Source organism: Mastacembelus armatus, chromosome 3 (genome assembly GCF_900324485.2).
Source record: "Mastacembelus armatus chromosome 3, fMasArm1.2, whole genome shotgun sequence".
NCBI lineage: Eukaryota > Metazoa > Chordata > Actinopteri > Synbranchiformes > Mastacembelidae > Mastacembelus > Mastacembelus armatus.
Window position 1 is genome coordinate 22265650 of NC_046635.1, and position 27944 is coordinate 22293593.

The window sequence follows — 27944 nt, forward strand, 5'->3', positions numbered from 1 at the left end:
TATTATCTTTTGAAAAACGTGTAACCACAGCAATTAACATTTATCACACTGTTTATCAAAGACTTATCTTTCCAGAGAGGAGGAGAGGGAAGGATACAAGGTGTCAAGATCAAGAGTCAAACTGTGTGATTACCCTCCAGCAATTTACAGACACCAGTTGCTCAGTGTTCTTTCATTTTCTACAATGAGAGAAACACTGGCCTCATTTAAAAATGCTTGCTTACTCTCTCTTAGATTTGTTAGTAGAGAGTGACTCAGGGTGTACTCACACCAGGCACAGTTGCCCTGTGGCATGTCAAAGCAGATTTGTTCCCCCTCCACACCCCCCTGCTGGTGTGTCCTCACACTACGCTTAAAAACGCTCTGGGGCTGAGCATATTTATGTTGCATAGCACAACACAGTTTATGATTTGGTTTACCTTGGCTTATGCGGAATTGTTTTGTGAGGGACAGCCCTCTCACATCCCTTTATCAATTATGCACTGATTTAAAGAAGATTCTAGTTCTGTTCCCAGGCACAGTGCAGAACAACAACACTAACTAAACTAACAGGAGTTTGAGGGTCAAATGTGCTACAGCATGATATGGATCGTCTAGTGTAAATGTGGCCTTACAGGGGGTGTCCACCTAACAACAGTAACAAATCACAACACCATAGCTTGAATTCAGAGAAAAAATTAAAAACAGAGAAAAGCAGAGGGAGTCCAACACAAAGAGACAGACCTCATATTCAAAACCTTGCACAACCATGCTAAGTTGACATGGGCTGAGAAAGTGTGTGCGTGTGTGTCAAACATTACTGCAAAAATAGAATGGATTATTCATTCAGAATAGATGGATGGCATCATGTCTGCTTACATGCTTAAGTGTCTGAACATAGTGTTTTAACTGTGTGTCTAGTGTACTGTCTAAAAGGTCTTAGTAATTAGTCAAAGCTCTCTTTAAAGAGAGACAGTCCATCAGTCATCTGGGTAGCTTCAGACGCCAGTGTCAAGTGGTGCAAAGTGTAGGAAGAACAAGGTTTTAGTCAGGAAGTCTACCTCGAGGGCAGCAAGAAAGTGACAGGTACTTCAACATTACCCCAGCTAAATGGTAAGAAATACCTCTGTGAAGTGGCTGTCAGTAGTTGTAGTTTAAGGAACTCACTCTAAAACTGTATACATCCATGCTGGTACAATTGATCACAAAAGTCAATTGTTTTTTAAAAGCTCATAAGATTATATTACTTAAAACATATTGGTGACTTGCAAGTTACCTTGGAGAGAAGTCAACAGACAAAGACAAGACTTCAAGTTGGAATGTTTTTAATGAAAAGAACATCTCAGAGGAGAATCATTCTTCTCTTTAATGTGGATTTTAGTATCTGATCCAGTCAATACAATTTAAAAGTTGGAATGCACAAAATAAACAATGATTTTTACTCATATCATAATCTGATCCTCTGAACCTTTTCAGTTGTTAGAGTTATACTGTGAGTCCAGCCACTGCACACATAGTGAGAGAAAAGCCAACTGTAGATAAGATGTCAAAATAAAATCTTCATAATGAGAGCTCTACAACTCCTCCAAATGGCACATGTTGGTAATGTTTATTCATAGCCAGCTACTAAACCTTGTCACTGCAATTGAGGACCGAGCTCCATGTGGTAGGTGGTGATGAAAACCGCTGACGTGTGCACATAGACCACATGGACATGACCTCACTACCAAGGTGGCCATTCTTCCTCTCTGACTGTGCACATACACATCATCCAGACATACACACACATAGCATGTTTGGATCAGACATCCTTCCAGCCACAAGCCACTACCTCTAAACATCCCTCACATCTGACCTTTTAACTGTGGACCTAAAATCTCTATAATTATAGAGTGTTTCAACTAAGCAAGTAAACACAGCAACAGAAATAGATACTTCAACTACTATATACAAGTACACTGGTGCCAGAGACATGTTTCTATTCATAGCTGACTGGAATTAGTGGCTTGTGTCACAGCTCACCATAATGAACTTGCAGAAGAGTACTTCACTTTGGTGCAAACTGTTACCAAGTTGTACTACTGATCCTTATGGAAACATTAACAATGCTAAACATTAACAATGATAAAAATATGCAAAGCAGATAAAATTATACCTATATATAATACATGATAACATATACATATAATATATGAAAACAGGAAAGCATGTTCAGTCCATTTATTCTCAACTGTTGAAAAGTAAAAGCACGTCCCTTTTAGTGGTTTGGCTTTAATTGTAGTCTTGACTGTAAATTAAGTAATCACATCATCTGCATAAAGGCCACAGCAATGACAAATAACACCATTTATAACTAATGCCAGTGAAAAAAAAAGTGTTAAATGCACTGAGGTACATAGAAACGGCATCACATTTAGCATCTTGTGACCTGTGTGGGCCTCAGAATAAGACAAAAGCTTACAGATTGCTGTTAGTAAAACTGAATCATGGTAAAGATAAAATACAGGACACATGGCCCTTTAGGCAGCACAGGGTTTGCCTTCTCCATTAAACATCTAGAGGATAAGGTATTGCTTTGCTTGTGGCACCTGTGGTGCATAAACACACTAGGGGAGGACAGCTTTCCTTACAGTAGACTGACTCCTCTGTTTGGCTTTCCTTCCACCAAAAACATCCCCTAACAGACAATCCAGACCTCCACCAGACCTGGCGCCACAGGAAGAACTGAAGAGCCCTGCAACCTCTGTCTGTGAGAGGCACAATACTCTCCCAACTTTGTTTACCTAAATCCACTTCCTCCATTCCATCTACTTCAGGTGGCCCTAGAGCCCTGGTCACTAAAACTCTCAAATACAAGGAGGAAAAATACAACAGGTTAATGGAAGCTGAGTCCATCACTGGTGTTTTCCTATGTCCAGTTTGTAAGAAAGTGGAAGGGCTTCATGCTGGAACTCTGCATCTATTGGCAGAGCTAATGGATGTTCATATTAAGGTATACCAAAGTGTAATATTTGTATGTATATTTGTGTTTGAGTCCGCATGGACACTCCTGTTCATTTGCGCACCCCACAACAGTGCAATAGTTCTATGCAGATGTCGATTTCGACCCATTTGCACACCACTTTGAGTGCTTAGTAAAATTATTCAGCACTTACTGCACGGGCCAGAGCGCAACCCACAGGGGAATGTGATAAACAAACAAGAGAGAATTATTCAGGGTTTAAACACTTAAACACCCACTTCAGCAGAGCCTTTTAAGTGGGTGATTAAAATGGGCACTGAGCTCCGACAGAAAGCTCAGAGGAGTTCAGCAGCCCAACAGGAGCTCCAGTCACCTAGAGTTTCTTCCAGTCCCACACACATGCACACCGATAGCCCTGATGCCCTGTCTACACAGGCAGTGAAGTGTGAAGAGCAAGTCAACAGAGCAGCTGCACTGGAGGCATTCAAGCAAAGTACTAACTGTAGATCACCCACATTTTGGAAACACCCAGATCCCACTGTGATAGTAGAAAAGAATGATGGAAATATGACATTCATGTTCGTTTTGGGGTTTTCGGGGGTTTTGGGTTTGACAGTCTATCTAAGGAATTATATAAAATTTGCATCACCTAGTGTTGGAAAAAACTTTGATCAAACACTGGCTGCACGAAACTAGCCATTATCGATCCGGTAAAATATTTATCACTTAATTGCTCTCCTTCCTAAGTTAAAATACTAAGTCAAAAATGGAAACACTTTCCTGAAGCTTTTCAAAAGGCATTAGTGTGTCTCAGGCATAAACACACATCAAAAGGCTGAAGAAATGTGGGCATTACTTCAACAATGATTTTATTGAACTCTATATTTAGATTGATTATGTGCTTAGAATGTCACACTATATGAATTATTTACTAGAAACAAGCTTATCTTTAGTAATTTCACACTTAGTCCAGTTTCAAAAGAAAGGCAAGATAAGAGTGACTACACATACATCCCCAAATCTATTTCTCAGTATTAAAAAAAAAAAAAGCCACCATCAATGCAGAACAAAACCCTGCAGTCTAAATGAAACTGTGAACGGGCTGATGAGAGACACTTTGATCAACAGCTATCCTGAGCTGAGCGTATATTTGGGAAAACAAAGCACAATCTCAGCTGCTAATCCCCTGAGATTCTAAGCACATTCCCACTGAAGCCTTTGATCTCTGGAGTGCATCCGGACATCTGACTCCAGACATACTGCACACTTACATGCACATGCATGAACAGATTTGCACATACATGAACACCAATTCACTCATACTATTAAGGTGCCATATGCACAATTTTATTTGTAATGACACATACAAGTGAAAGTTACTTAAAAATTTTAAAAAAACAAATCACTGCTTATTTAGGGCTACGCCCAAATATTTGTTCTTTGTGTCAGTATGCGGTTCTCAATTTGGTATTTGGATATTTGAATGTAAAAATATATTTTGTCAGTACATTCTTGTAATATACTTATACTTTTTAAATGCACTGATATCTCACAGCAGTGAACGTCACGCTTCAATTAAAGGGAAGGCAAAATGCCAAAGACCTCAGCTGTGTGGGAACACTTTAAACTGAACGTCAAGACAAAAGTGGTGTGCCAAATATGCCATTTGAAGCTGGCCTACCACAGTGGCGCAACTACCATAAAAAGGCACCTGAATGCTGTAAGTAGTGTGCTATTGTTTGACGGTGGAAAAAACTAAGACACACTAGCTTTGCAAACTTAGCTTAGCTAATACCTGCTGTTCTGTCTGATGATGCTGATGTTATCGTTTCAACAATAACGTTAATGACATTATAAAAACATGCACTTACTTTGGTTGGAATCATCACAACTGATCCAAATAAAATAAAACACAAGGGCTATGTGGGAACTTCTTGGGCTAGGGCACTTATCAGCATCAAAATACACATAATTAGCCTAATAATAACTTTGACGACCTTATGTAAAACTACACAGCAGAGCAGATGTCTTAAAACCAGTAACAGAAAAAAGAAAGAGTTGGAACAGCACAGCACAGTACTGCTCCTTGTGTTAATGCAGAGGACTAATATAAACACATCCATCTCTGCTGAAAACAGAGAAGTAAGCGTTCAAACAGTACCCCAACCCCCCAAATTTATCCACCAAAACGTGGTGGAAACCAAAATGTCGACATGCCGTTTGAGATTTACCTGACTCTAAACCAATATCATTCTTTCACAGAAATTCTTTCCACTCTGCTTTGTCACACAGGAGAAACTCTTCCAGCTTTTAGTAATCTATGTGATATATGATGCCGGATGTGACATTAAAGCCACCTGCAGGTCCTCGAACCTCCCATTCCCCCAGCTATGTTGACATCAGCCCAAGACTTCCCACCTTCTCATGGGAAAATTTTAAAAAAAGGGGGTAAAAAATCACAGAGCCCACTATGGCCAGGTGCTACCCCTCCTCCCCAAAGACTAAGCTTTTCTTCTCTTTAGAGCGTGGCTCCAAACTTTTCTCTCAGCCTCTTCAAAGAGCAACAACAGGCTCCCTGTCCCTTGGGAGCACAGAGGGGGTAGAGCCCGATGGGAGTGGGGCATACGTCACACAGCATGAACAAGAGGCCAGCCGGTGGGAAAAGAAAATGCACAGGGAAAACACAGAAAGAAGAAGAGAAAGAGGAGGAAGAGAAGTCTGCATCTTAACAGTGCTTTCAGGTTCTAAACAAGGGCCTTTGCTTCATAAAAATGACAAGCGGAGAAAAATCACAACAGCAGAAGCGAAAAATGAAGGGGTCACAAAACCTGTCATGTCTTTTATCAGACTTGGAGGCTGAGTGAATGTGTTTAAAAGCTTTAGGCCTACTTCCAAAAACACCTTTCTACTTAAAAAAAAAAAAAAATCAAAGAGCTGGCAACCAACAGTGAGACAAGGGGGTTTGGGATAGAAGTTTCACCGTGATCCACTTTTGAGTTGCATTCTGTCATCAGATGTACCTTTGCTTTTTGTCTACGTTCCAGACAAGCTGATGGAAGTTCAGCTGACAAAAAAAATAAGACCCATAAAATTCTAAGAGCAGTGACTTGGGAAGGTAAAGTGGAGGGACTGTTTTTACTACACAGAGGGTTGGGCTTCACTGCAGAGGAGGAGCCATCAGTGTATCTACAAACACGTCCCTGAGCGGCCCACTTCAAATGCACTCTCATTTCATCAGCCACACCAACACAGGGCCACAGGGTAAATGCAAGAAACAGATGGAGGCTAGGAGGGCGGAGAGAGGAGAAGGGAGAACCAGAAGAGGGGGAGGGGAATTTCAAAACAATAATGGGGTAACTTTGTGACAAATAATTATTAAAATAAATTACTTTTTTAGTTTCACTTCATAATGGACATAAAGACAAACACATCAGACTCCTCTGATGACAAGAGAAACCATCTGATAAATCCGCCATCGGAAATTTGAACTTCATAAGTCATAAGTTGTTAAAGCCCTCATCGCTATCAATGTCTATGTCAACGACATAATTTTTCAGGGTGCACATCGCATATCAGATTTCTTGGTAGGTGTAGACACCATGCTGTCCACAGGGGAGAAAGTGTGCCAAGGCTCACATGACCTGGATCTTATGTGTCGAGACCCACAGATCCACCTGCCCACACTGCTCACTCACTGTCTGCTTCACTGAACTAATACTCCATTCAACTTACAAATGATTACAGGGTCCACACATAGACATCATTAAGTAGATCTTTATTCAAGTCTTAGTCTGTCACAATCGCAATACAAAGACATTAATGTCAACAAACTGATAATTTGAGCACCTCCAAAAACCAGTGACTTCTGCAAAATTGTTATTGTTACTATGGATTTTTGTTTTTGAAACACTGCCCACAGCCAACACCCAACCACACTCTCCTTGACCCTGATTCAGCTGGGAAGAGGGCTCAAAGAACGGGCTAAAAATAACTGTCTCTCCAGGTATCCCATACAATATAGCCAGCTTTTAAAGCAAGTTAACTTGTATTGTTTCACTGAATAGATTAGCGTCTGTTTAACTCTGAAAGCACTCACGTCACAGAGCAATATGATACACAATATAGTAAAGTTTTTTTTTTCACAGACAACTATAGCTTGATTTTAAAGAATGATTCATAATTCGTGATTTAAACTAATTTTAATCAGTTTTAATTCTGATTTTTTTACTCTCTCTTTGCTGACAACTACTTAAAGCTACCACTGGTTTTGTGCAGGGCAACAGTGTTAAAACACACATCTAAAAACTCTTGTGTCTAAGTGATAAAGACATTTATTTAGGATGCAGTGAAAATTCATGGGACCACAAATACATGCAAGTTCAATCCTACTGGTGAGATTATCCAGCTACAAAATAAATGGAGTCAACTCGAGGAACCATGTGTGAGAACTGACAGCTCGTATTACAGCTCAACACTGCCCTGGAGAATTGGTGCCACCTTGATGAGAATGTGAATACATCTGTGGCAAGATCATTGTGCAACTGCCCCATTGAGAAAGCTGAATCTGAATGAAGAAAGTCTTGGATATTAGATTGATTCAATGTGTGTCACTTCAGCAGTCAACAATGATTTTTCTACTCTACAAATTTCTTCTACAAACTTTGACTTTATAAATGTTTAAAAACATGATCAAACAAATTGCTTAAACTTTAAAGTTAGATGATATATTATTATTACATTATAAATTTGGATTCACTTCACTGTCATAAACGAAAAACACTCAAAAAAACTCATGGTGGAAAAACCTTTCTTCTTCTATTAATTTTCCTTCTGCACTACAAAAGCCATTAGGCACCCCGACTTGTTCAAAAACATTCAAACCTTTCAGCAGGGACTCTTGTTCCATCTGCCCCAAGACTTCACACGCCACTGTTTGTTGGCAAAAGAATCATATGAACAGTTTCAGTAAGTAAGCAAAAAATGCTTGCTTTTTCTCGTAATAATGTATGCTAATTGTGTTGGAATAATAATGGGGTTTTAAATGCTTAACTTGTTCAAAGCATACACACCCTACTTAACACACAAATAACCTTGTACCCTGGTATGGCTTTTCTGCTGCAGCAGCATCAACATGATTTAGATAATAAACAGTTTCAGGTGTTTCTCATACATCCAGTCCAAAAAAAAAAAAAACATCCTGTACACGCAGCATCTGCTATAAGTGGGACCCTGTTACTATATGAAGAAATATTTTCCAACTTTGAGAACATCTCAGAATTAGCAACTTTGACATCTTATGGGGGCAACATGTATGGGCAATAACCTTCCAACACTCCTGCACTAGATTTAAACACTCACACGCCACCACAGATTGGGACAATTGTAATAGGACCACTGCTTATTTCTTCACTGACTCACCGTGTAACACCATGGCGGCCCTTCAGGCAAAGCCGAGGTATCAAAGACACCTCACGCAAGAAGACAAGACAATGGTGGACTTTAGACCTGACTTAAAGGGAATCATTGCCTTAGACTTCCTCATGTTTTATGTTTGCCTTCTCTAACAGGCATGTGATAAATCCTCAGAACAAAGGCACAGTTTCCAAGAATCCAACCCAGCATGTGCAGTTGTGGCTTCCTTGCATGGTAATAAGTTTAAACTTATCCACAAGAACTGCTGCATATAAAAGAGCAAAAGCTTTATCATCATAAAAAGCAAATAAGGAAGACGGATTCTAGTTTTTCCAAAATGATGACCCACTAAAGAAACTGTCATATATATATATAGTATAATGCAAAAATCATACACACACAACATCACAAAATTTATACTACAACAACAACATTATTATTACTACAATAGGCACATTACGTTTGTATAAAATTCAGCAGCTCTCAAATTCAGGACAGCATCCAATAGAAAGATGCATTTCTGCTCAAAGTGTGAGGATCGTGGGTGGAGGAACTGATTTTCCTTTTTCTTGATGGGCTCCAATTCCTCAAACACGCTGCCTTTGAGGAAGGGACTGCTAACCAAAGAGGCTTAAGGCTCCTCTGAAGTAATTCCAAAGGATCTCCCCACTTGACAACAACAGCAATGTTTACAGCAATGCCAAAATACACAACAGGCATGACCTCCAACATTTCTCCCCAGCCTTTACAATCCACACTTGTCACCAAACTGTCACACTGCAATGCTTTCAACTCAGGCTTGATCTATTGTTACCTTAAAAAAAAATCCCTCTGATCCGCGCATAAGACGACACCAACATTTGTTCCCTACATGATCAGAAGAGAGCTCTACCAAAGGAGTGTGAAAACTGCGATACACTCAGAACTGACAATTTTGACGGTTTACTTAGGAGTGTCAGCTTGAGCTTGAGCTTTATCTATTTACTTTTGCAGGTATGCGTAAATTTTCAACTGGCATCACAAAGTGTACACGCAGACCTACTCCCGCCACCGGTGTTACAAGCTTCTTCACCAACACCAAGTTTTGAGGAAAATGTGTCAGAACTTTGGGTTCGCTGGAGTTTGCCTCAGCAAAGGACACACCTTAAGCTGGAGCCTAGCCATGACCTCAATGTAATAATGTGAGTGCTAATAAGCTTTGAAGCGCGCAGTTAAAAAAAAAACCGCAATAATAAAAAAAACGTTGTAAATACGTGAAATGCGTACAGGCTCGGTGAGGAATCTAGAAATATACTTTAAAAAATAATTAACAAGCTTTGCCACAAATATAAAAACCTCGTGGGCAGCGTCGTACTCACCCGTGCAGACAGACCGCAGTTATTCTTGTGGTGACAGTCCTGTTGCTCGAGGCGAGAGCTCGTGCAGTAGTATTTCTGCTTCACGAGCCAGTCGTCGAGTCCCTTCCTGGCCAAACAGGCGTTGACTACAAAACTGTCGCCTGGAACACACAAGCGCGTTAACAGCACCTACAAACTCATTGGGAAGAGAGTCGGACTCTAATGAGTCGGACTCTAATGAGCTCAGAGCCTGAAAACTGCTCTGCTTGCTCGCAAACTGACCGAAATGCTCAGAGAAATATCACAACCACACAACAGGAGTAGTAATTAGAGAGAGAGGGGGGAGGAAAGTGCGCTTACCTTCGGGGCTCTCCCTCGGTTTACAAATAGCGGCTTGAGAGAGCGAAAGAAAGAAAGAAAGACGAGTCAATTAATACTGTTACTCGAAAGTATCGCAGCCCCAGAAGAACAGCCACAGTTTTCAGTTGTCAGGAATAAGAAACCTTACCATGCTTCGAGTGCAGTTTACCCATTTCTGTGCATCGAGATGGAGTTAAAAACCATTAGAGGAATATAATCCAAAGAAATAAAGAAACCTGAACGATATCCAGACTGAGGAGCGTCCGTGGAGACCGAGAGCAGACTGCGCTCAGTACAGGACTGCGCGACTGGAGAGCCAGACCAGCCTCTGATCCAGTGCGCCGAAAACACACACACACAACGAAACGCACGACTTCCTGTGAATGCTTTCAGTATAAAAGACCTCATTGATAAGGCGCATTAGTATTTTAACAAAATGTTGATTATCAAATCGAAAATAAAGACGACACACGTTTGGCTATACTGTATTGTAAAAGAAAAAAATAAACATGTATAACACTGGGCCCATGATAACTTTATAATATAAAAGTCTATCTTATATCATGTTCACAAAGATTGTTCAGCCTGCAATTTTGAAATTTGCTAATTTTAATTTATGCCTACTGTAAATAGGGTAGCTTAATATAGACGATGATAATGATGATAGACTGAAACAACGAACCCAGCCATTTAGAAAAGACCACGTCCTATTAATTTCGTATGTTTCAGTCATATTTTTATTATGAAAACTGGACTAAATGGCATAACTTCCTGTGTTAGTTGACTTTTTCTGGCTTATTTGACGGAGCCCGTTAGGCTTTCCCTGCCTCTTCAGAGCGCAGAAGAGCCAAACCATTCACCTCAGCTCGGGCTGCAAGCAAGTGCACGCAACGCACTTGGCGTCTCTCCATTATTGTCAGTGGTTCACCTGTAAGGTCTTTTCCATAATTTAGAAGGAATTAACATCCTTGATAAAGCAAGGGCATTTATCAAATCTCTTGATATATAAAGTTGTTCAGTTTAATAATAAACAGTATATCAGCAATAATCCCCTTCAGACGGGTCAGAATCATATCATATTGGGCTCTGTGGTCAGCATGTGTCTGTCTGTTTGGGGTCTTTGACATAAGAATAAGGTTTTTCTTATTGGGCTGAGGCAGCAGATGAAAGCAGGCTAAGATTCTTTTGAAGTCTTCAAATATATAATAAAAGACAGAAGCCACTGTGCCATTTCATGCCAGCCTGCCAGTGTAACAGCAACACACACACACACACACGCACGCACGCACGCACGCACACACACACGCTGTGCATCATCTGATGAGAAGGGGAAAACACACAGAGTCATAATCAATATAAAATGAAATTTTATATTGTTGCATGGAATAGTCGAAATATTAGAGATTATTTGGAAATCATCTCAACAAATAATAATTCCTGGAGATCAAATTAATTCGTTCTGTTTCCTTGATTATTTCTACCAAAAGAAGCTTAATGCACAGTGGTGTTAAATTTAAAGATAATGAGGATTTGCTATGCTTTTTTCTTGTTATTGCAGCATCTTCAGAAAGTCTTGTTCGGTTTTTACAAAGTCCATCTTCAAAAATGCTACATTTAAAACATTTTAATAATATTCCACAGACACATTTTTCTAATTTTAGAGCAACTCTTGTTGCTGCATCTAAAAACAGAAATTTTAAATCTCAGGGGGACTCAGATTTATGAAATAATCTTAAAATTAAATGTCTGTAAAAGCAAAGAAAGGATTTTAGTAGATGGCCCACACAATGGGGGACCTTTATGGACTCTAAATTAGAAATGCCCTTTGCGATCTAGAAGTCAAAATAGTGTTTTCACTAACCTGTTTTTTCTACCTATAGCCATATGTTTCCAATACACCAAAGTGTCTAGATTATTAAATTAAACTAGTTTACAGTTTTACATTTTGTTCAATTTACAACATGCACCTTAAGCGGTTTTGCAGAATTGAAACACATGTAACGATCACATAAGGTTTGTCAATGCAACAATTTTCCAATTTATGATTTCCAGAAATCTTCCCTTGTGCCAAGTTAATATTCCCACATGAAATTCTTGAAAGTGACTCTTTGTCTGGAAATACCAGTACACTAGGGATAGAGATCCCTTTTAGTACATGTGGAAAGTAGAAAGTTGCTAACAAAGTTGCTCATTTGTGTTATTTTTCTGTGTTTCTTTTCACACCTCACAAGTCTAAAGGCAGAATTGTTTCAGTGTGACACGTTACCTTATTTGATATATGCATGTTCCTTTGCTGTAGGTATTAATTGCAAAAGCACTGAAGCAACTCAAGTGGGAATCAGGATATGTGGTGCCATATTGCCATATTTCACCCAGTGACAGCACCATCTCAACACAAGAAGGCTGTACTGGGTATGATTGGTTTGTGTAGTGCTTTAATTATAATTTCCACAACATTCATTATCACATTATGAGAGCAGTGATGGTGATGAGCACCAGTTCTTTGTTGGATTTGTGTTACTGAAAACCTCAGCCATCTCCAGTTGCATTGGAAACCTTGCCAGCCCAATCTAACCAGTCACAGTTCTAGTGTCCCCCACATGGTGTCTCCATAGCCGCAACACGAAGTTGGATTTTTGAAAAGGTACATATCAGCTACACTGTCATCTACTGTATTGATGTCATAGGCTATGTAACCATTTTTGTGCATAGTTGTGATAGGGATAGCATAATGCACAACTGTAAATTCAGTTTTAGCCTCCGTAGAGGGCACACGTGTCAGAATACGCCAACCCCTTGCACATAAAGGCCTATAGAGTTCATAGATAAACAGCTAATAGCCAAAGGTTACATATGGAAATAAATGCATTGGAATGATTTCTGGGAAAGGTCAGATCAAAAATGTAATCTGGCCACAATTTTCAGGAAAGGATTTCACATATCTTTAGGGATATCACAGTACACTAGACACATGTCTTTAATGCAGCCCTCCAGTTGCATTTTGACTAAACATTGGTTACTGGACCCTGACTCTATCATCACACGTTGTACCAAGCGGAATCAGGCTACCCTTTGAACTACTCTGCCACAGACACACAGATGAGCTTGTTATTATAGCAACTCGCCCGAATTTGCTGGGAAAGGAGGCTGTCCCTCTGACACACTTCCTGTCCTTTGAAGAGGCCAACGGAGAGATGGTTTTGCAGGCCCCATTTCCAAACTTTGCCTTTGATGCCTGTGAGAGAAGAGGTGGCAGGGCTTTAAAGCCAGAGTTCCATCTCAGGGATATGAACCCCCAAACCTCCAATCAATCTACATAATCATGGGATGTTTGATACACCATTAAATCATAGAATAAATGAGGTAAATATTCAGCTGTTCTTGAAGCATTTGTTAAATCCAGTGGAATTGTGTCTTCTGGCCTCTGCTGTGTTTTTTTTTTTTTTTTTTTTTTTTTTTTTGTGGTGGAAAGCTTTCATAGAACAAAAGCTAAATTCTCTAGACACCTGCCCGATTGATGTAGGTATTTATTGACCCAGGGAAGCACCTACCTTGGTGGCCAACACTGGCTTGCCACCACCATAAAACCCAGAATTCCTCCCTGGAAACAGACATAATGGGGGGCATTCAGACGGCCAGTGTCAGAAGGATGTAATGGTTTGTCTGTGTTTATGTCCTTGTAACAATGTTAGGAGTCTGATGCCTGGAGAGTCCACCGGAGGGAATGTTGCCTGGTGGTGAGAAGGGGGATGTGAAGTATATAGAGAGAGAGAAGAGCAGCTGCTGCATGGGCACTTAAAGCTCAGACATGTCACTGTTGCCTTTATGCTGAGGAACAAAAGGCCATAGATGTTGTAAAGGGCAGAAGACAATCGGGACTGAAATACAGTGTTGGTTCCTGCAGCGGTGGTGACTCAACCTATTGTGGTGGCCCAGCATGTGATGTGTCAGGCGAAGGGTCTGCCAGGATGGAAAGACAGCCTGGCATGCATTTGCCTTTCTGCATATTTGATTCACAATATTCCTGGAAACAATGGTAAATTGTTATCGTAATAACCCTTCTTTACATAAACACTTTCCTAGTGGAGTAAAATTCAAACATATACTCTGGGTAACACCTTATATGAACTACTGCAGTTGGCAGGAGGCAGCTACTTACTTACTTTTTACGTTTGAGTCTTTGAGTCTTTATTCTAAATATCCAAATATTAAAGAAAAACACCTAATTATTGATTTTTCGAATTATTTTGTGTAAATCAGTGTGGTTTCAATAACATTAAGTCTATACATATCCATCAGACAAATACTGAAGAACTGCATTTGCAATTCAAAATCACACAGCTTTTTTGGTTCTTAATTATGTCCTATTAGCACAAAGTTTCATTAAGCTGCAAAATTTCAATGAAGGTAGTGAAATTTTAATATATGCACAGAAAACCAAAGGACGGAAACACAAAATTCTAAGACATATATTAATAAGATCGCTGATCTTAGCTCTTATATTACTGGTTTGTGGTGTAAAATGGGGGAATCCTTACTGTCCCGTTTAAAAATTCCCTTTTATCTTCAGAGCATAAAAAGAACACAAAAATCACTCATAATATGGCCTTAAGCCTACTACTTTTCTTTTTTTTTTTTAAAAATGTGTCTTACATTACTAAGGTGTGTAAATAAATACACACACTAAGTTGTGCCACTGAATGACTGGTAATTTTTTCAGTGTCAAAACTCTCCAAATTTAGCTTGTATAATCAATGCTTTCTGCTTCTGTACTTCTCTTTACTATCTGCACTCAGCACTAGCTACTTTTTTGAAGCGGTGGGGGTGTAGCCCCATCCAGAACGAGGGCACAATTAGTGTATTCAGCCGAAAACAGTGGGGTTCCCCCTTTGATGTGGGGATCAAATGAAGGAGCTGTGTGTTTTTGTCCAAAATGACAGGCTTGCCAGGTTTACTAATGGGTAGCTAATAGAAAGAGAGGTTTATGATGCTCATTAATTACACAGTCTGTCATGTGTTGGAAGGGTAGAATAGAAGAGATAGAGAAAAAGAAAAAGAGAGTGGGGTGCAACAGAGGAAGGAGAGGGAAGAGAGTGGGGGTGGTGGTAAAAAGAGGGCAGGGCGTACTCTGAAAGGGGGATATTGGAAATGAGCAGTGAAAGAGAAAGGCCAAGGAGAAGATCTCCTAAGAGATCAGTCAAAAAACCTGAGTTGATGGAAAGTCAGAGAAGAAGAAAAAGAAGAAGAGAAAGAAAGGAACGAGAGGAGATAAAATAATCCTTTCCCAAGATAAGAGCCGCCACCAAGACAGGAGCTTCAAAGAGCAGGAGACACTCTCATGGGAGCGTGCCATAAACCTTTTCCTCATCTTCAGAGGAAAATTCAGTCCCTGATCCAAACACGCCCAAGCTCTCAGCACCCACCACTCCGCAGGTGTCTGAGGCCCGGCGACTCCTGGGGTGGCGTGAACACTTCCAAGCAATGCTGCCTTTGAACTGCTTGGACTCATGTCGAGTGGCAATGGTGATCTGCACATAAGGTGCAAATGTGAATAGTTAATGAAGTGAGAAGAAAAAAAATCAGAGCCTGTCACTTCCACCACAGGAAGAGTAGTGATCTCTGCTATCAGCTTCAACCAGCACAACTCCTATGAACCTCCTATGTAGATGCAGTTTGTCAATTCAAATTAAGCCACTAACAATGGCCTTGCCAAAAGTAGCCTATCCTTTGTGACAGAGAAGAGGTGTTACGTGGGGGATGTTGCTTGTGGATGTCATGGTGAGTCTAGGATAAATGAGGCTGTCATTAACACTGAGCCCGTCCAGTGACCTGTGACAGACCAGGCTGCTCTCATCCCCATAGGGCCGGGCACCAGTGGGGCCACTCAGCCAGACAAGGTTTGTTTAGCTAAGCTCTGAGTCTCCCACACACTGAGGCCTGCACTGCCATGGAATTCATTACGCTGGGCCATTAGCAGGCTGCTGGTGTTTTGAATAGTTTCAGTAGGCTTTGAAATCGCACTCTGTGCTTGGGTTCGATTAACGATCAAATTGCACATAGTGTTATATCATTTTCAGGGCATCTGGCGACGGACGTGAGGCTGAGGTCCACACAGGAGACAAGCTAATACCCAAATATTTAGGAGCATGTTTCACAGCAAAGAGGCCAGTTTCAGAATCACGGACCGACAGAGACAGCTTCACAGTTCTTGTTGCAAAAAGGCTTCCTGTCCACAGACCTCTGCAATTTTATCTTTAGAGCCACAGGAATGCAGGGCAGTTTATCTTTTTTTACAAAAATGAAAAACCACAATGTAGACCTCTACTGACAGAAGTCAAAACATATCCTAATAAGACTGTAATCTAATCGCTCCTATAGAGTTTGACGCTGAGAATGTGATAAGTCAATCCCAAGTTGGAAACCCTTAAGGATCTTTATGTAGATAAAAAAAAAGCATCATCATCAAAGTTGCCTATCACATCAATACTGCTATGGCCACTGCAGCCCTGTTCTTCAGCCCTGAATCAGTGTAGTGGCAACAATTCTTTATCTACACTGTGTGACTGGTGAGCAATTGCTGGGTGACTGGAACACAATTTGAAACACAACCCTGTTTTAAGCTTTTCATGAGAAGGCAGCAAGTACATTGGCAGACACGTGGTCAATGATCTTGCTTAACAGAAAAATGCAGTATTATCTGAAGTGTTGTCTGAACAGAACTGTTCCAAAAAACATTTCACAACAGGGAAAGTATTTTGACATTGCTCTTTTTACATGTTTACTTTAAAAAAAAATCTTGTGAAGCTTATCATTTAACCAGACAAAGGCTACAGAGTGCTGTCGACGGAAACAGGCATGCCTCAAGCTGCTTTCTAAAGCAACCACTTAAAATAATTTTGCCACAACAATAAAACATTTCTGAGCTGGCTCACATCCATTCCCACAGAATTCTGACTGTAGCTGTGTGGACTGTAACAACAAAACAATTTGAATTTCTGGCTGATTTCTACCTGTATAAAATGACTGTATGTTACAATGAATAAATAAATAATATACTGTTGTATACCAGTTCCTCCTGTAGCAGTATTTCTGGCACAAGCCAAACTAGCTAAAGTGTCAGTCTCAATACTTGAATGTGGTCCACTCTTTACGGAAGGCTTTTAAATATTACATCTATTAATTTTCTGTGATGGACTGTGCAGGGTGTACCCCTGCCTTTCACCCAAAGAGGGCTGGGATAGGCTCCAGCAGATCCCTGTGACCCTAAATAGGAATAAACGAGTAGAGATGATGGATGGACATATTAATTATAGCAAGAGTCCATTTTTTTCCTTTTTATGGAACCTGTGTTTGCAATAGACAGCTTCACCAGTGTGTGTCACTTGATGAATATGACACATTAACGACGCTGTGTTTTGGAAACAAAACACAGCTAAAACAAAGGTTTATTAAGACAAGGCTACAGCCAAACCACCAGCTCTGAAGCAGCACAGAGCTATAAATTGTAATGCTAATGTCAGCAAAGCAACAAGCACGTAATTGTGTTTCACAGGTATAATGTTTAGCATGTTCACCATCTTAAATAATGTGTTAGTGTGCTAACACTTTATTTACTTTACTTTAGCGCAAAGCACAAACAACAGTGCTGACACAGCTACAGACAAGTAAACCAGGCCATAACCACAAAAAGCATATATGCCTTTTTTTTTTTAACTTGCAATTTTAAGAATTACTGTCCTGTATACATAGACTGTGTCCTCCACAGCTGAGAACTGCTGCTTCATCCAGGAGATGACTCCCTAACAAGCCTTCAATTACCTGCCACAGTCTACTTTACAATAAATGACCGGTTTTCCAGTTGATAGAGCTGGTTGGACCTGACATTGCACATGACTTGGGACAAACTCTTTCATATACATTGCCATTAGTCTTCCAACAGACTTCCATCATCAACACTGGTCAGGGCCAGTAAATGTGGTTCTTCACTTAATGAAACATCATGAGAAGAGGTTGTACCTTCAGAATCATGCTGAAAAGTGCAGAAATGTAATACTAAGTACTGGCAAGCACTGAAATATTGCTCCAGTATAGGTACTGTAAGTGAGAGCACAAGGATGGGAAAATATCAAATAAAAATAAAAAATAAAAAAAAATCAACAGAAGAAATTCTAAACTTCTTTTTGTGTTTTGTGCAGCAGTGCTTGTTGTGGCTATGAGAGGACCCTCAGCTGAGAAAAGAGGGAAGTCATCCAGTGATGCGTTATGTGAGATGCTTTTCAAACAGTGGGTGAACTGACCCCTGAAGCCAGGTCACCGCATTATGCCCCGATGTCCGGCAAGGCTCCAGCCTCTCCTGCAAGTGGGGCCAGTTCAGTCTTCACAATAAGACAATTCATCTCTGTAATGAAGTCGTGTTCCCAGAGAGAGAAAGGTTGGCCTGTTGGATGGCTGGTGGTCCAACTACCAACTCTGAAGGTGGGGTAGAGGAAAGGGGATAGGGTGTAGAGGGTCCATAGAGGCCAGTGATGTCATCCTGTTGTGCCTTTTGTTCACTACTGGTACAGGGAAAAATTTGGACTGGAGCAGGAACTGGAATTTGTCAAAGTTGATCAGATGCACAGACAAATTGAGAACATGAGTAATACAAGAGTATAGTGACACAGCGTACAAGCACTTTAAAACATACTACATAATACCCACCCAAACCAATAGGCCATTAATACACAAGTGATGTGGTATGAAACAGAATCAACTGCGTTTGAAACATTATATATTGCATTATCACGTACAACTGCATTTAACTGACTGTCTGTCTGTGACTGTCTGCCTCTGTGTTAGGGCTTTGACCTTTTAAAAAAATTCTAGTTCAAATTAATTGAAATGAATTTATAATGTGTTCGAATTAAAGCATGAAATAATGCCAACAGGACAGAATGAAAGACATTACTTGGCAACAGTGGGGACAGGGGCATAAAGGGTAGAGACAGTATTTGACAACAACCTATGTAATTGTATGTTGTTTGCTATACTAGGTCTTGCAGTTTATGCTAAAAGTTGTCCACTTTGTTGTCAAAGACCACAATAAACTTGTTAATGTTCAAAATACACGTCTCCAGAAAAGTGCCTTTAGCTTAAATTCATTCTTCCATAACGTAAAATTTCTTACCCATGGAACACATGCCGACAGCCTAATGCTGCACTGCACTTGGACTGTATTGGTAAATAGAGCCCGCTCAAGTCTGTCTCCCTTTGCATGTTGGAAAACAGCTGGAGAAAATATGGGTCACAGCACAATCACTCACAGCAAGATTATCAATGTCAATGACCCTCATCTGTTTCTCAACAGTTGTGTGCCAACAACTTCATACATATTTGTTACCAGTGAGACTCATTGGTGCCGACTGAAATACGGGTTGCACTTGCACAGAGCACGCCACATCAAAATGGTTATTAGTTACCAAAAATAATTCTTAGTTGTTAATAGCTGCTAGGCACAGGTTAAGTATTGTGCAGCATTAGGAAAATAACCCAACCACAGACTATAAAGACCAACGTCACAATGCAAAAGTGAAGACAAAGTATCGAAGATACAGTTGCTACCATCTTGCTTTTGTGAAGCATTTTGTGCAGTAGTGACCAGAAATGGAGTATCAGGTCACCAATCAAAACTGTCAGTCATCCCAAATACACAAATGTATACACAGTTATTTAGTTTTGTCCCATCTGCTAACATGTGGGTGTGAGTCTATGTGGGCAGAGTCTATGATCCAACAAGCACTTGACAGACTTACAGTGGCTTCACTTCAACTAATGACGAAAGATAAAATACATATCTACTTAATTTTGTAGGTTAGTAATACAATATGAAAATAGCTACATGTAAAAGCAATTGTAACCACATGAGACTAAAAAGGGGCTTCTATGGTATCTGTGTTGTTTCCATTCTACTGTATCTGACTTTGATGCATAATGACTGCTCGCAGACCCCTGACTTTAAAATGGTAGTGCAGTTTAATCCAAGATTAGGCATGTTTTCTCAGTACAAAGTACAAATCTCCCTCAATCTATCAAAGCTGAAATGCTTTTGAAAAATTGAAAAATGGCTCAGGATAAATCTGAGAGGATAAAAGATGTTGATGTTCAACCAAAAACAGCAACAAGTATAAGAAGGCTATTTGTGTCATTTCATTTTTGACCTCTCTGGATTTTTACGGTCTCCGATGTACTTGGCAAAGTACAATACTGGGGTTCAAATACAAGTCAGTCGGACTGTCCTGTTTATTCTCACACAGATTCAGTGGCAACAGAACCACAAACAGCATCATTCTTTCTCCCTGCGCTGCCTGCTCATTCAGGCCTCACTTACTGTGTCAAAACATTTTATATTTTCACATCCACATACATAATACTGCCTCTAATAATATATCTAAGCCTTTCTGATGCCTTAACTTGAAGCAAAGTGTCACACACATCCACACCTTGCCAGGCAAGACTTGTCATCAGTTTGTTTTCTTAAGGTCTCAGGTTGTTCCTCTCAGTTTCATAACAGTTTGAAGGCTTTTCCGTGGAGGAGTTTGCAAGGGTGTAATTGGGAGCAGATGAGGAGGCCCCTGCGTGCCTCCATGGTGATGTCAGTCCTGGTGTAGGGAAAAGCATGGTGGGATGGAGTGAGAGATGGAGGAGGAGAGGGTTTATGCGGTGAGCCAGACTGTCTGAGAGGCAACCGCCTCTCTGTAGGAATACAGGTGGGCAGACTGGCAGTAAAAGAGAGCTCACACAGAAAGCAAACATGGAGAAACATTTTCCTTTAAAAAACCCTCATAAAAATATCTTAAGGAAGAAACACATAGGAGAGATATTTTGCTCACAAACATTAAGATGAAATTGAGAATTATAACACTGTTATCTGGATCTGGAAACTGAAGAAAAGGCTTCATTGTAATAGAATATGTATCAATATGCTGTAGTGTTTTCCCCATCCATTATCTAATCAAAGAGACACTTAGGAAGCAAATTTTTCAGTTTGAGCGTTAGTGTGGCTGCTTTTTGTTGTGCTCTGCTTGTTGAGCTTCTGTGATCTAAAATGTAAATTCGTTAAGCACTTTGCTCTTATACGGGTACACACAAACTGTGCCCACCTAGTGCTGCCCTGACCCATTTCACTGCATGCAGGACATTTGCATGAAAGGAATGGAACTGGATGCCAAAATAAACATCAATTAAAGCTGTCAAACACCACCAAAAACAGCTGCAGCTTTGAACAGCTCGACCAGCAGGCTTCAAAAGCAAGCCGTCTTTAAAGGACTGCCTTGCATGTACCAAAGGCCAAGCCTGAATTAGCACGGCCTAGGTTAAAACAGAAATAACCACTACTAATGAACGGAGGCAAGATGATTTCAGTAATTCCTCCACTAAAGTAAAATATTTTGTCTGGGTTACATAACATTTTCTTAAGAATGTATTATATATACACGTGTGTATATATAATACACGTGGGGGGGGGGGGGTGCATTTATATACACTCAACAAATTTTCATACAAATCCAAGAGTTAAAAGAACACACCACAACTACAGTATAGTTAAAGGTGGTCTAAATGGAGCTGACAGGTCCTCGGGAGCAGGAGGGATTGAAGGCAAACAGGTATTTGTTCCCTCCTGGTGATTTTGCTGAAAGCACAGGAAGAGCTACAGTGAGTTGTCAATACAAGCTTCTGTCTGATTTTAATCTATTATGGCGCCTCTCCTCTTGTCCATTTGCTCATGCAGAGCTCCCATTGAGTAACCGACATGGCTCATTACTGCCTCAATTCCAAACCATTTTTGCCTGCACAGGCAGTAGGAGCTCGCTTCTTTTCCGCGAAAGCACACACTGGTGGTAGAAGAGAAAGCACTGATCCAGACTTTTATAAGTAATGTGAGACCAATAACAAAAAACCCGTTAGATTAGTTTTAAATCAAACCTAGGATTAGATAACCAAAAAAAAGTGGAAAAAAAGAAAGAATTCTGATTTAAAAGTTACTTTAAAAAGACTTCAGTGTACAGTAAGTCATTTGAACTACATGTAATGAATGTCTGTGAGAAATTGTTTAAATATATTTCATTTAAAACCACAAATGGTGGCATCAGAGGAAAAGATCACCCCAGTGATTAGGATACATCCTACCACTACAAATGCCTATTTAAAATTTCACAATTCATCCAATAATTGTTGCCATACTACAGTCTGACCAGTGTTAGTCATGCAGGTAGCATGGATAAAAAGACAAAAATAACAAAACATAAATATAAAAACTGCATTACTTCTACAAACATTCGTGTGCCAACTGCACCCATCTGCCTATTGTTTGTAATTCTGCAGATCAGTATATCTTCCAAATGAAAGCATGTTGTGTCCAATGAGAAGTAATTCCTCTCAGAAGTGTACAGTAAAGCATTTCTGACTCTGAAAAGTTTACAGCGCCAGATACTGGAGATGGTATTGAGCACATTTATATTCTTAAAGACCTAAATAAATATTTGATTCTTCGTTCTATTTCATAATGAAAGCAAAGCAAACGAGGCCCCACACATTTATCCAAACACTGAAAAGGTAAACACGTTTTCACCTTGTTGTAATGCACCAGCCAAATTACCAAATTAAGCCTGAGTCAGGGGAATGTAGAAAGAGAAGAAATAAAATCTTCACTTTGCTTTGATCCGACGTCTGTTGGAGGAATCTTCTCTGCAAAATGTTAATCTAACCTCTACATTGCATTACCCTCCTCCCCCTTCAAAATGTGACTGTTCTCAGATGGTCAAGGTAATTTTGACCCACTTAGCCTGCTTTGATCCAAAACCCCTTTTTCCACACAGGAGTTCAAACTGATTTTGTCACTGCCGACCACAGCCCCTCTGCTAAGATTTGGAGTCAAAGCTAAAGCTCTTCCAAGCTGCCAGAGTTGTTGACAGCCAGCATAGTTGAAAGCACTTTCTAATGCTGACGATCAGTGCGAGTGACTTGCTGCTAATGGCTTGCACTCCCACTTTTTTTTTTTTGAGGGAGAGGGGGGGGGGCAGCATCTCATACTTTGGGACAGGAACAGCTCTTTATTTCCTTTCAAGAAAATTATGAAGTTTGCAAATTATCTTGTTTGCACTTGTATTCCTCTAGCTTTTGCTGAGACAGAATGACAGCCTGTTTTATATGGCTCTGCTTTTAAACTCTCTCTTACTGTGATTCTGGCTGCCCTGTTCAGAGGCAGTGAATCGGCTTGGATTCGCAACGGTACCCCACAGTAGCTGTGAGGTGACAGCAGCAAAGCACTGTCTCAGCAGCATCACAAAGGAACAGAAATCTGATTAAAGAATCAGATAACGAGACAGAAACACAAGAGAGTGTTGAGAGAAGTGTTCACGGACTCTTCAGAAGTGATCTCAAAGCTTCTTTACTTGGAGACCTGTTCCCTGTCAGCACTACTCTTCTCTTCTGCAACTTTTTTGGTTTTTTTTTTCAGAAATGTCTGAGAAGTACTCTGAGTTTACTTAACTCAGAAACCAGCTTTTGTCTTAAAAGAGCTAGAGCTTTACATTAAACTTTGCACTGCAAAATACTGCGGACTTTTCATCCCCCATTTTTGATGGATTGGCCACTTTTTCCCCCACTTAGCTGATATGAAGTACCTGCTTCAGCCTTTGGAGCCATTGTACTTGCTCTGGATAAAATATAAGCCTAAAGAAATTCATCACTGTTCAGGTCACATTGCAAGACTGTTCATCCATCCATCCATCCATTATCTATACCCACTTATTCCTATTAAGGGTCACTGGGATCTTTTGGAGCCTATCCCTGCTCTCTTCGGGTGAAAGGCAGGGGTACACCATGGACAGGTCACCAGTCCATGACAGGGGCACTCAAAGACAAGAACCACACACACTCCTATGGGCAATTTAGAATCACCAATCAACCTGACATACATGTTTTTGGACTGTGAGAGGAAACCGGAGTACCTGGAGAAAATCCATGCAAGCACAGGGAGAACATGCACAGAAAGGCCCCTGCCAGATTTTTGAACCAGGAACTTTCTTGCTGTGAGGCAGCAGTGCTATCCACCAAGCCAATGTGCTGCCAAGACTGTTCAACTAATCTAAAATATTCACTGAGGTCACTGATTGATAAATTTCCCATCAATCACGCCTTCAAAATTCAATTTGAGTCTTGGGCTTCTGATGACGTATCAATACTTCATGTCAGTTCGGCAGCAGGTAACAAAACAGGCAACAAGCAAATACAAGTAGATCTAAAAGGAAGTTTACTTTGTCAAGATCAGGGCTGTTTTGTTTAAATCAAAATAAATAAATAAACAAAATAAAAGAGCAGTCAAACGCTCTTTTAAAGACTGTAGGAAATTGTCACTGTGGCATCCAGTGTGACATATAACATGGACATGTGCTGAAACACAGCGTCTAACATTATCACTATCGTCTGCCTGGTGTCATTTATACAGGAGGTGGGGCTGACTTGACTCTGGAGAAATATGAGCTTTTGGGGCAGCATTTTGGAGGGTCATCAATGACTAACCACGATAGTAATGTCTTTTATTTGGCACAGAAAACTAGTAGAAAACTCCCACCTTGAATGGACAGTGTAAAGGGGTGTAAAGGGCTGAAATTTGATTCAGATGTGGCCTTTTTCCTTCTGGATGTGTCAGTATCTAAAGTTAACATGTTTTCTTTGGTAATATTAGAGAGATGGCATGGTCACCATTTCACCATTATGGCTACAGTAGAAGCACATCTTTCTGAGCGGGGCTAAATATATTTGGGTGGGTGCAATAAATATTTTTTTTTTTGAAAAAACAGGAAAAAAGTTATGCCTGTTATTCTCAAGTGTATATATTCCAGTAAAACATTTGGTGGAAAAAAAGTGAGCAGAATGCACAGCCTATAAGCTAAGGTATAATAGCAGTTCATGTCAAAACATTTACAATTGACTGTTGACTGTGGCTCAGAGTTGCGTGTAGTTCTTTGGCAACATATGAAATACAGGCAGACAATTGTGCAGTAATGACTGGAAATAACCAGTTATGGCATTATAATGACTGGAAATTACTCAGTCACAAGAAGATAAAAATATGTTCTTTTACCAGTAAATGGAACTATGGACAACAAAAAAGATAACAAGAACATTAGAAATGGAAACTACTTGTTTATCTTTTTTGATTAGATATAATGTACCAACAATGTCTGGTGTGTAAATACAAATGTAGTACATACTGTACTCTCTCCATAAGATGGCTTGGTTTACAGGTACTGCTTGAACTGCTTGAATAATCACCTATTAGGCAGTTAGGTGATGTAGTATATAGAGTACATGTTGTTCAGGTGGACAAATGTGTATTAGCATTTAAGCTTTGTCCACTTTACAGTTTACTGTTTTTTGTAAATGATTTGGTTAATAAACTTAACTTAAATAACCGGTGCAAAGTAATAGAAGTTGTACAGCATTTGTTCCCACTAGTCTCGGCTCTGAAAAACAAGAACCCAATATGACAACAGTGCAAGTTTCCCACCAGGATCCCCTGAGTGGGACCATCACTTTTTCCCAGGGAGTGGAATGTGTCCCAGCTCTCCATGAGAAGAAAGAACAAGGCTTTTAACTTCCACTCAAAAATGCAAGAAATCTGCTAAGAATTTATGTTTCTCCTCTGGGTCACATTTGCACATTTGTGGATAATGAAAAGCCATTTACTCTGAGTTTCAGTGTGTGCTGGAATGAAGCCCTAATGGTAATTAATTGATTCCTAGCACACTGTGGCAATTACTGCAGAAATGAATGAGACTGCCAACATGTTCTGCATTAATAGCATAACCTTCATTTGGACACAAAGCAGAATGTGTAATGTTACACCACAGAGATTACTAATTTGAAAAAATATGCTGAGTTGATTCTAAGGGAACTTTAACCTTCATATTCCCTCTGCTATTGTCAAGACAAAGCCAGGGTCCTTTTATTTTACTGCAGTTGCTAAATGTTAAAACTCCAAAGGTAGAAGACTGGAGTGCAAATAAGTATCCATTTAACATTACTCTTTTATTTAAAACGAAAGAGAAAATTTAAAAGCTGTTTTATGCTAATGTCTTGCTTAATTGACATTAGAAAAATTGCTCTGGCATACTGAAGGGCTCCAAGATTAGCCAGAAGAGAAAGAACAAGATAAAGGCTTCAAAAGGCCTATTTCAGAGGAATTATAGCGTCCTTTGAACATCATCCAAGTTTTAAATACATTAAAAGCCTGTTGGCATACATGTAAATTAAGCAGTACCAAAGTGTTCCAAAGAATTCATGGCGAATCAGGCCAAGGGTGTGAGGATAAAATGCAGGGGAAACATGTCCCTGAGGGAAAAGGGGAGAAATCCTGCCATCTCCCACAAGCCTCTCTGCTCGTCCTTTCTTCTCCATGTCCATTCTACTGCAGGCCAAGTGGCTTAAATTAGATGAAAAGAACAATGGCTAGGAGCTCCCTTGGCAGCAGAACCCTCACGCTGCCCAAAGTGCCAGCGATGGAGCATTGTGTATAGCACTAACAAAAGCCTGTTTAGCAACACTAAGCACAGGACATCAGGGATTCCTCTTATTCCTCTGGCTGACTGGCCAAACACTGGCACAGTTTGGTCAGGATAGGCTTAGGTACAGGAATGTCTTATACATAATGTATGGTGAATGGAAAGCAGAGCGGGTTCTCTGTGGTCTCATGTCCACACTGAAGTATACATGTGCAGTGTTTATACTACCCTGAAAACCATGCCCCTATAAGTATGGAGGCGTCCCAGTACAAGTAAACAAGCTTCCATCTAATTTTAGGTGCAGATTTTAGACAAATCTTTAGAAAACCCATATTGTTGTGTGAACATTAGAAGTGCCATTAAAATTATAGGTTATAGTTCTGCCAAGGGTGATGTTTATTTTGACATCAGCACATAAACAAACCCAGAACTTCGTCAGTTTGGGTTGTGTAACCACGCCCCCACACCCCACCACCACCACCAAACTTCATCAACGTGTGTTACCACTGCAACAATGCAATGTAGCAACCGGGGCAAAAAATGTGGCTAATGCTAACCATCTACAAACCCACAGTTATTCTCTGACAACAGCTTCCAGCTGTTTAGCAAATGTCACAACAACAGCCTACATCTGTAAACTAGCAAGCCATCTTAGCTGAATATAGATGGAGAAGTACACGAGTTACCACAAAGATTGCCTAATTTAACAACATCATATTAACCCAGAACGTAGCAAATCATTTATTCTGTCCAGCGGAAGAAGGCAACCACCGCATCCGTACTCATGCCTTTCAAATTCAGGAGCTCTCTCCATCTTGCAAAGCTGTACAGTATAATTCTCCGACATTGCCAGATCATAGTCCTTCTTTGTCTTTGGTTGATTAGCTGCGTAGCCTGTAGCAGGAATAGGGCCTTTTTTCCTCTAGTACTCAGTGATTTTGTACCAGGTATACTAGCCCTATCACACCCTCCACCCCTATTTGGACTCCTTGTGCTCACTGCTCATAATTACCTGGGCCCAGACTCTTTTTTTCCCCACATTTTCAGAGCCATATACAAACACACAGTAATCATGGTAATCTGAGCGCACAAAGGATGGACAGCAAAAGGAAAGTGAGGAGGATTTTGCTGAATTTGACAGACTGACTTAGAATTGTAGACTCTACCTTTAAACCACTGCAACGAGATGATGTAAATAATGAAATAACTTTCAAATCTCTCAAATTCCTAGAAATGTCATCTTTTGTTGCTGTTTTCGTCACTTGTTGCATTTTACTAATAATAAACAACCTTCTCAACCTCAATCAGGTGCAAAGGTTTTTTGCGGGTTTTCAACTTTTTCCCTTTCTT

The 27944-nt window shown here is 40.2% G+C and overlaps 1 protein-coding gene across 1 annotated transcript in view; it reads right to left on the reverse strand.

Annotated features, from left to right (window-relative positions):
* nkd1 (NKD inhibitor of WNT signaling pathway 1) overlaps positions 1 to 10360 on the reverse strand; it is a 30678-nt gene extending 20318 nt beyond the window's left edge. Inside the window, exons 1-3 of the mRNA XM_026293316.1 lie at positions 10199 to 10360; positions 10051 to 10083; positions 9712 to 9851 (exon numbers count right to left, since the gene is read on the reverse strand). Of these exons, the coding sequence (XP_026149101.1) occupies positions 9712 to 9851; positions 10051 to 10083; positions 10199 to 10223 (198 nt within the window). The 5' untranslated portion in view covers positions 10224 to 10360. The remainder of the gene's footprint in view (positions 1 to 9711; positions 9852 to 10050; positions 10084 to 10198) is intronic.
* Positions 10361 to 27944: the final 17584 nt, after the last annotated feature.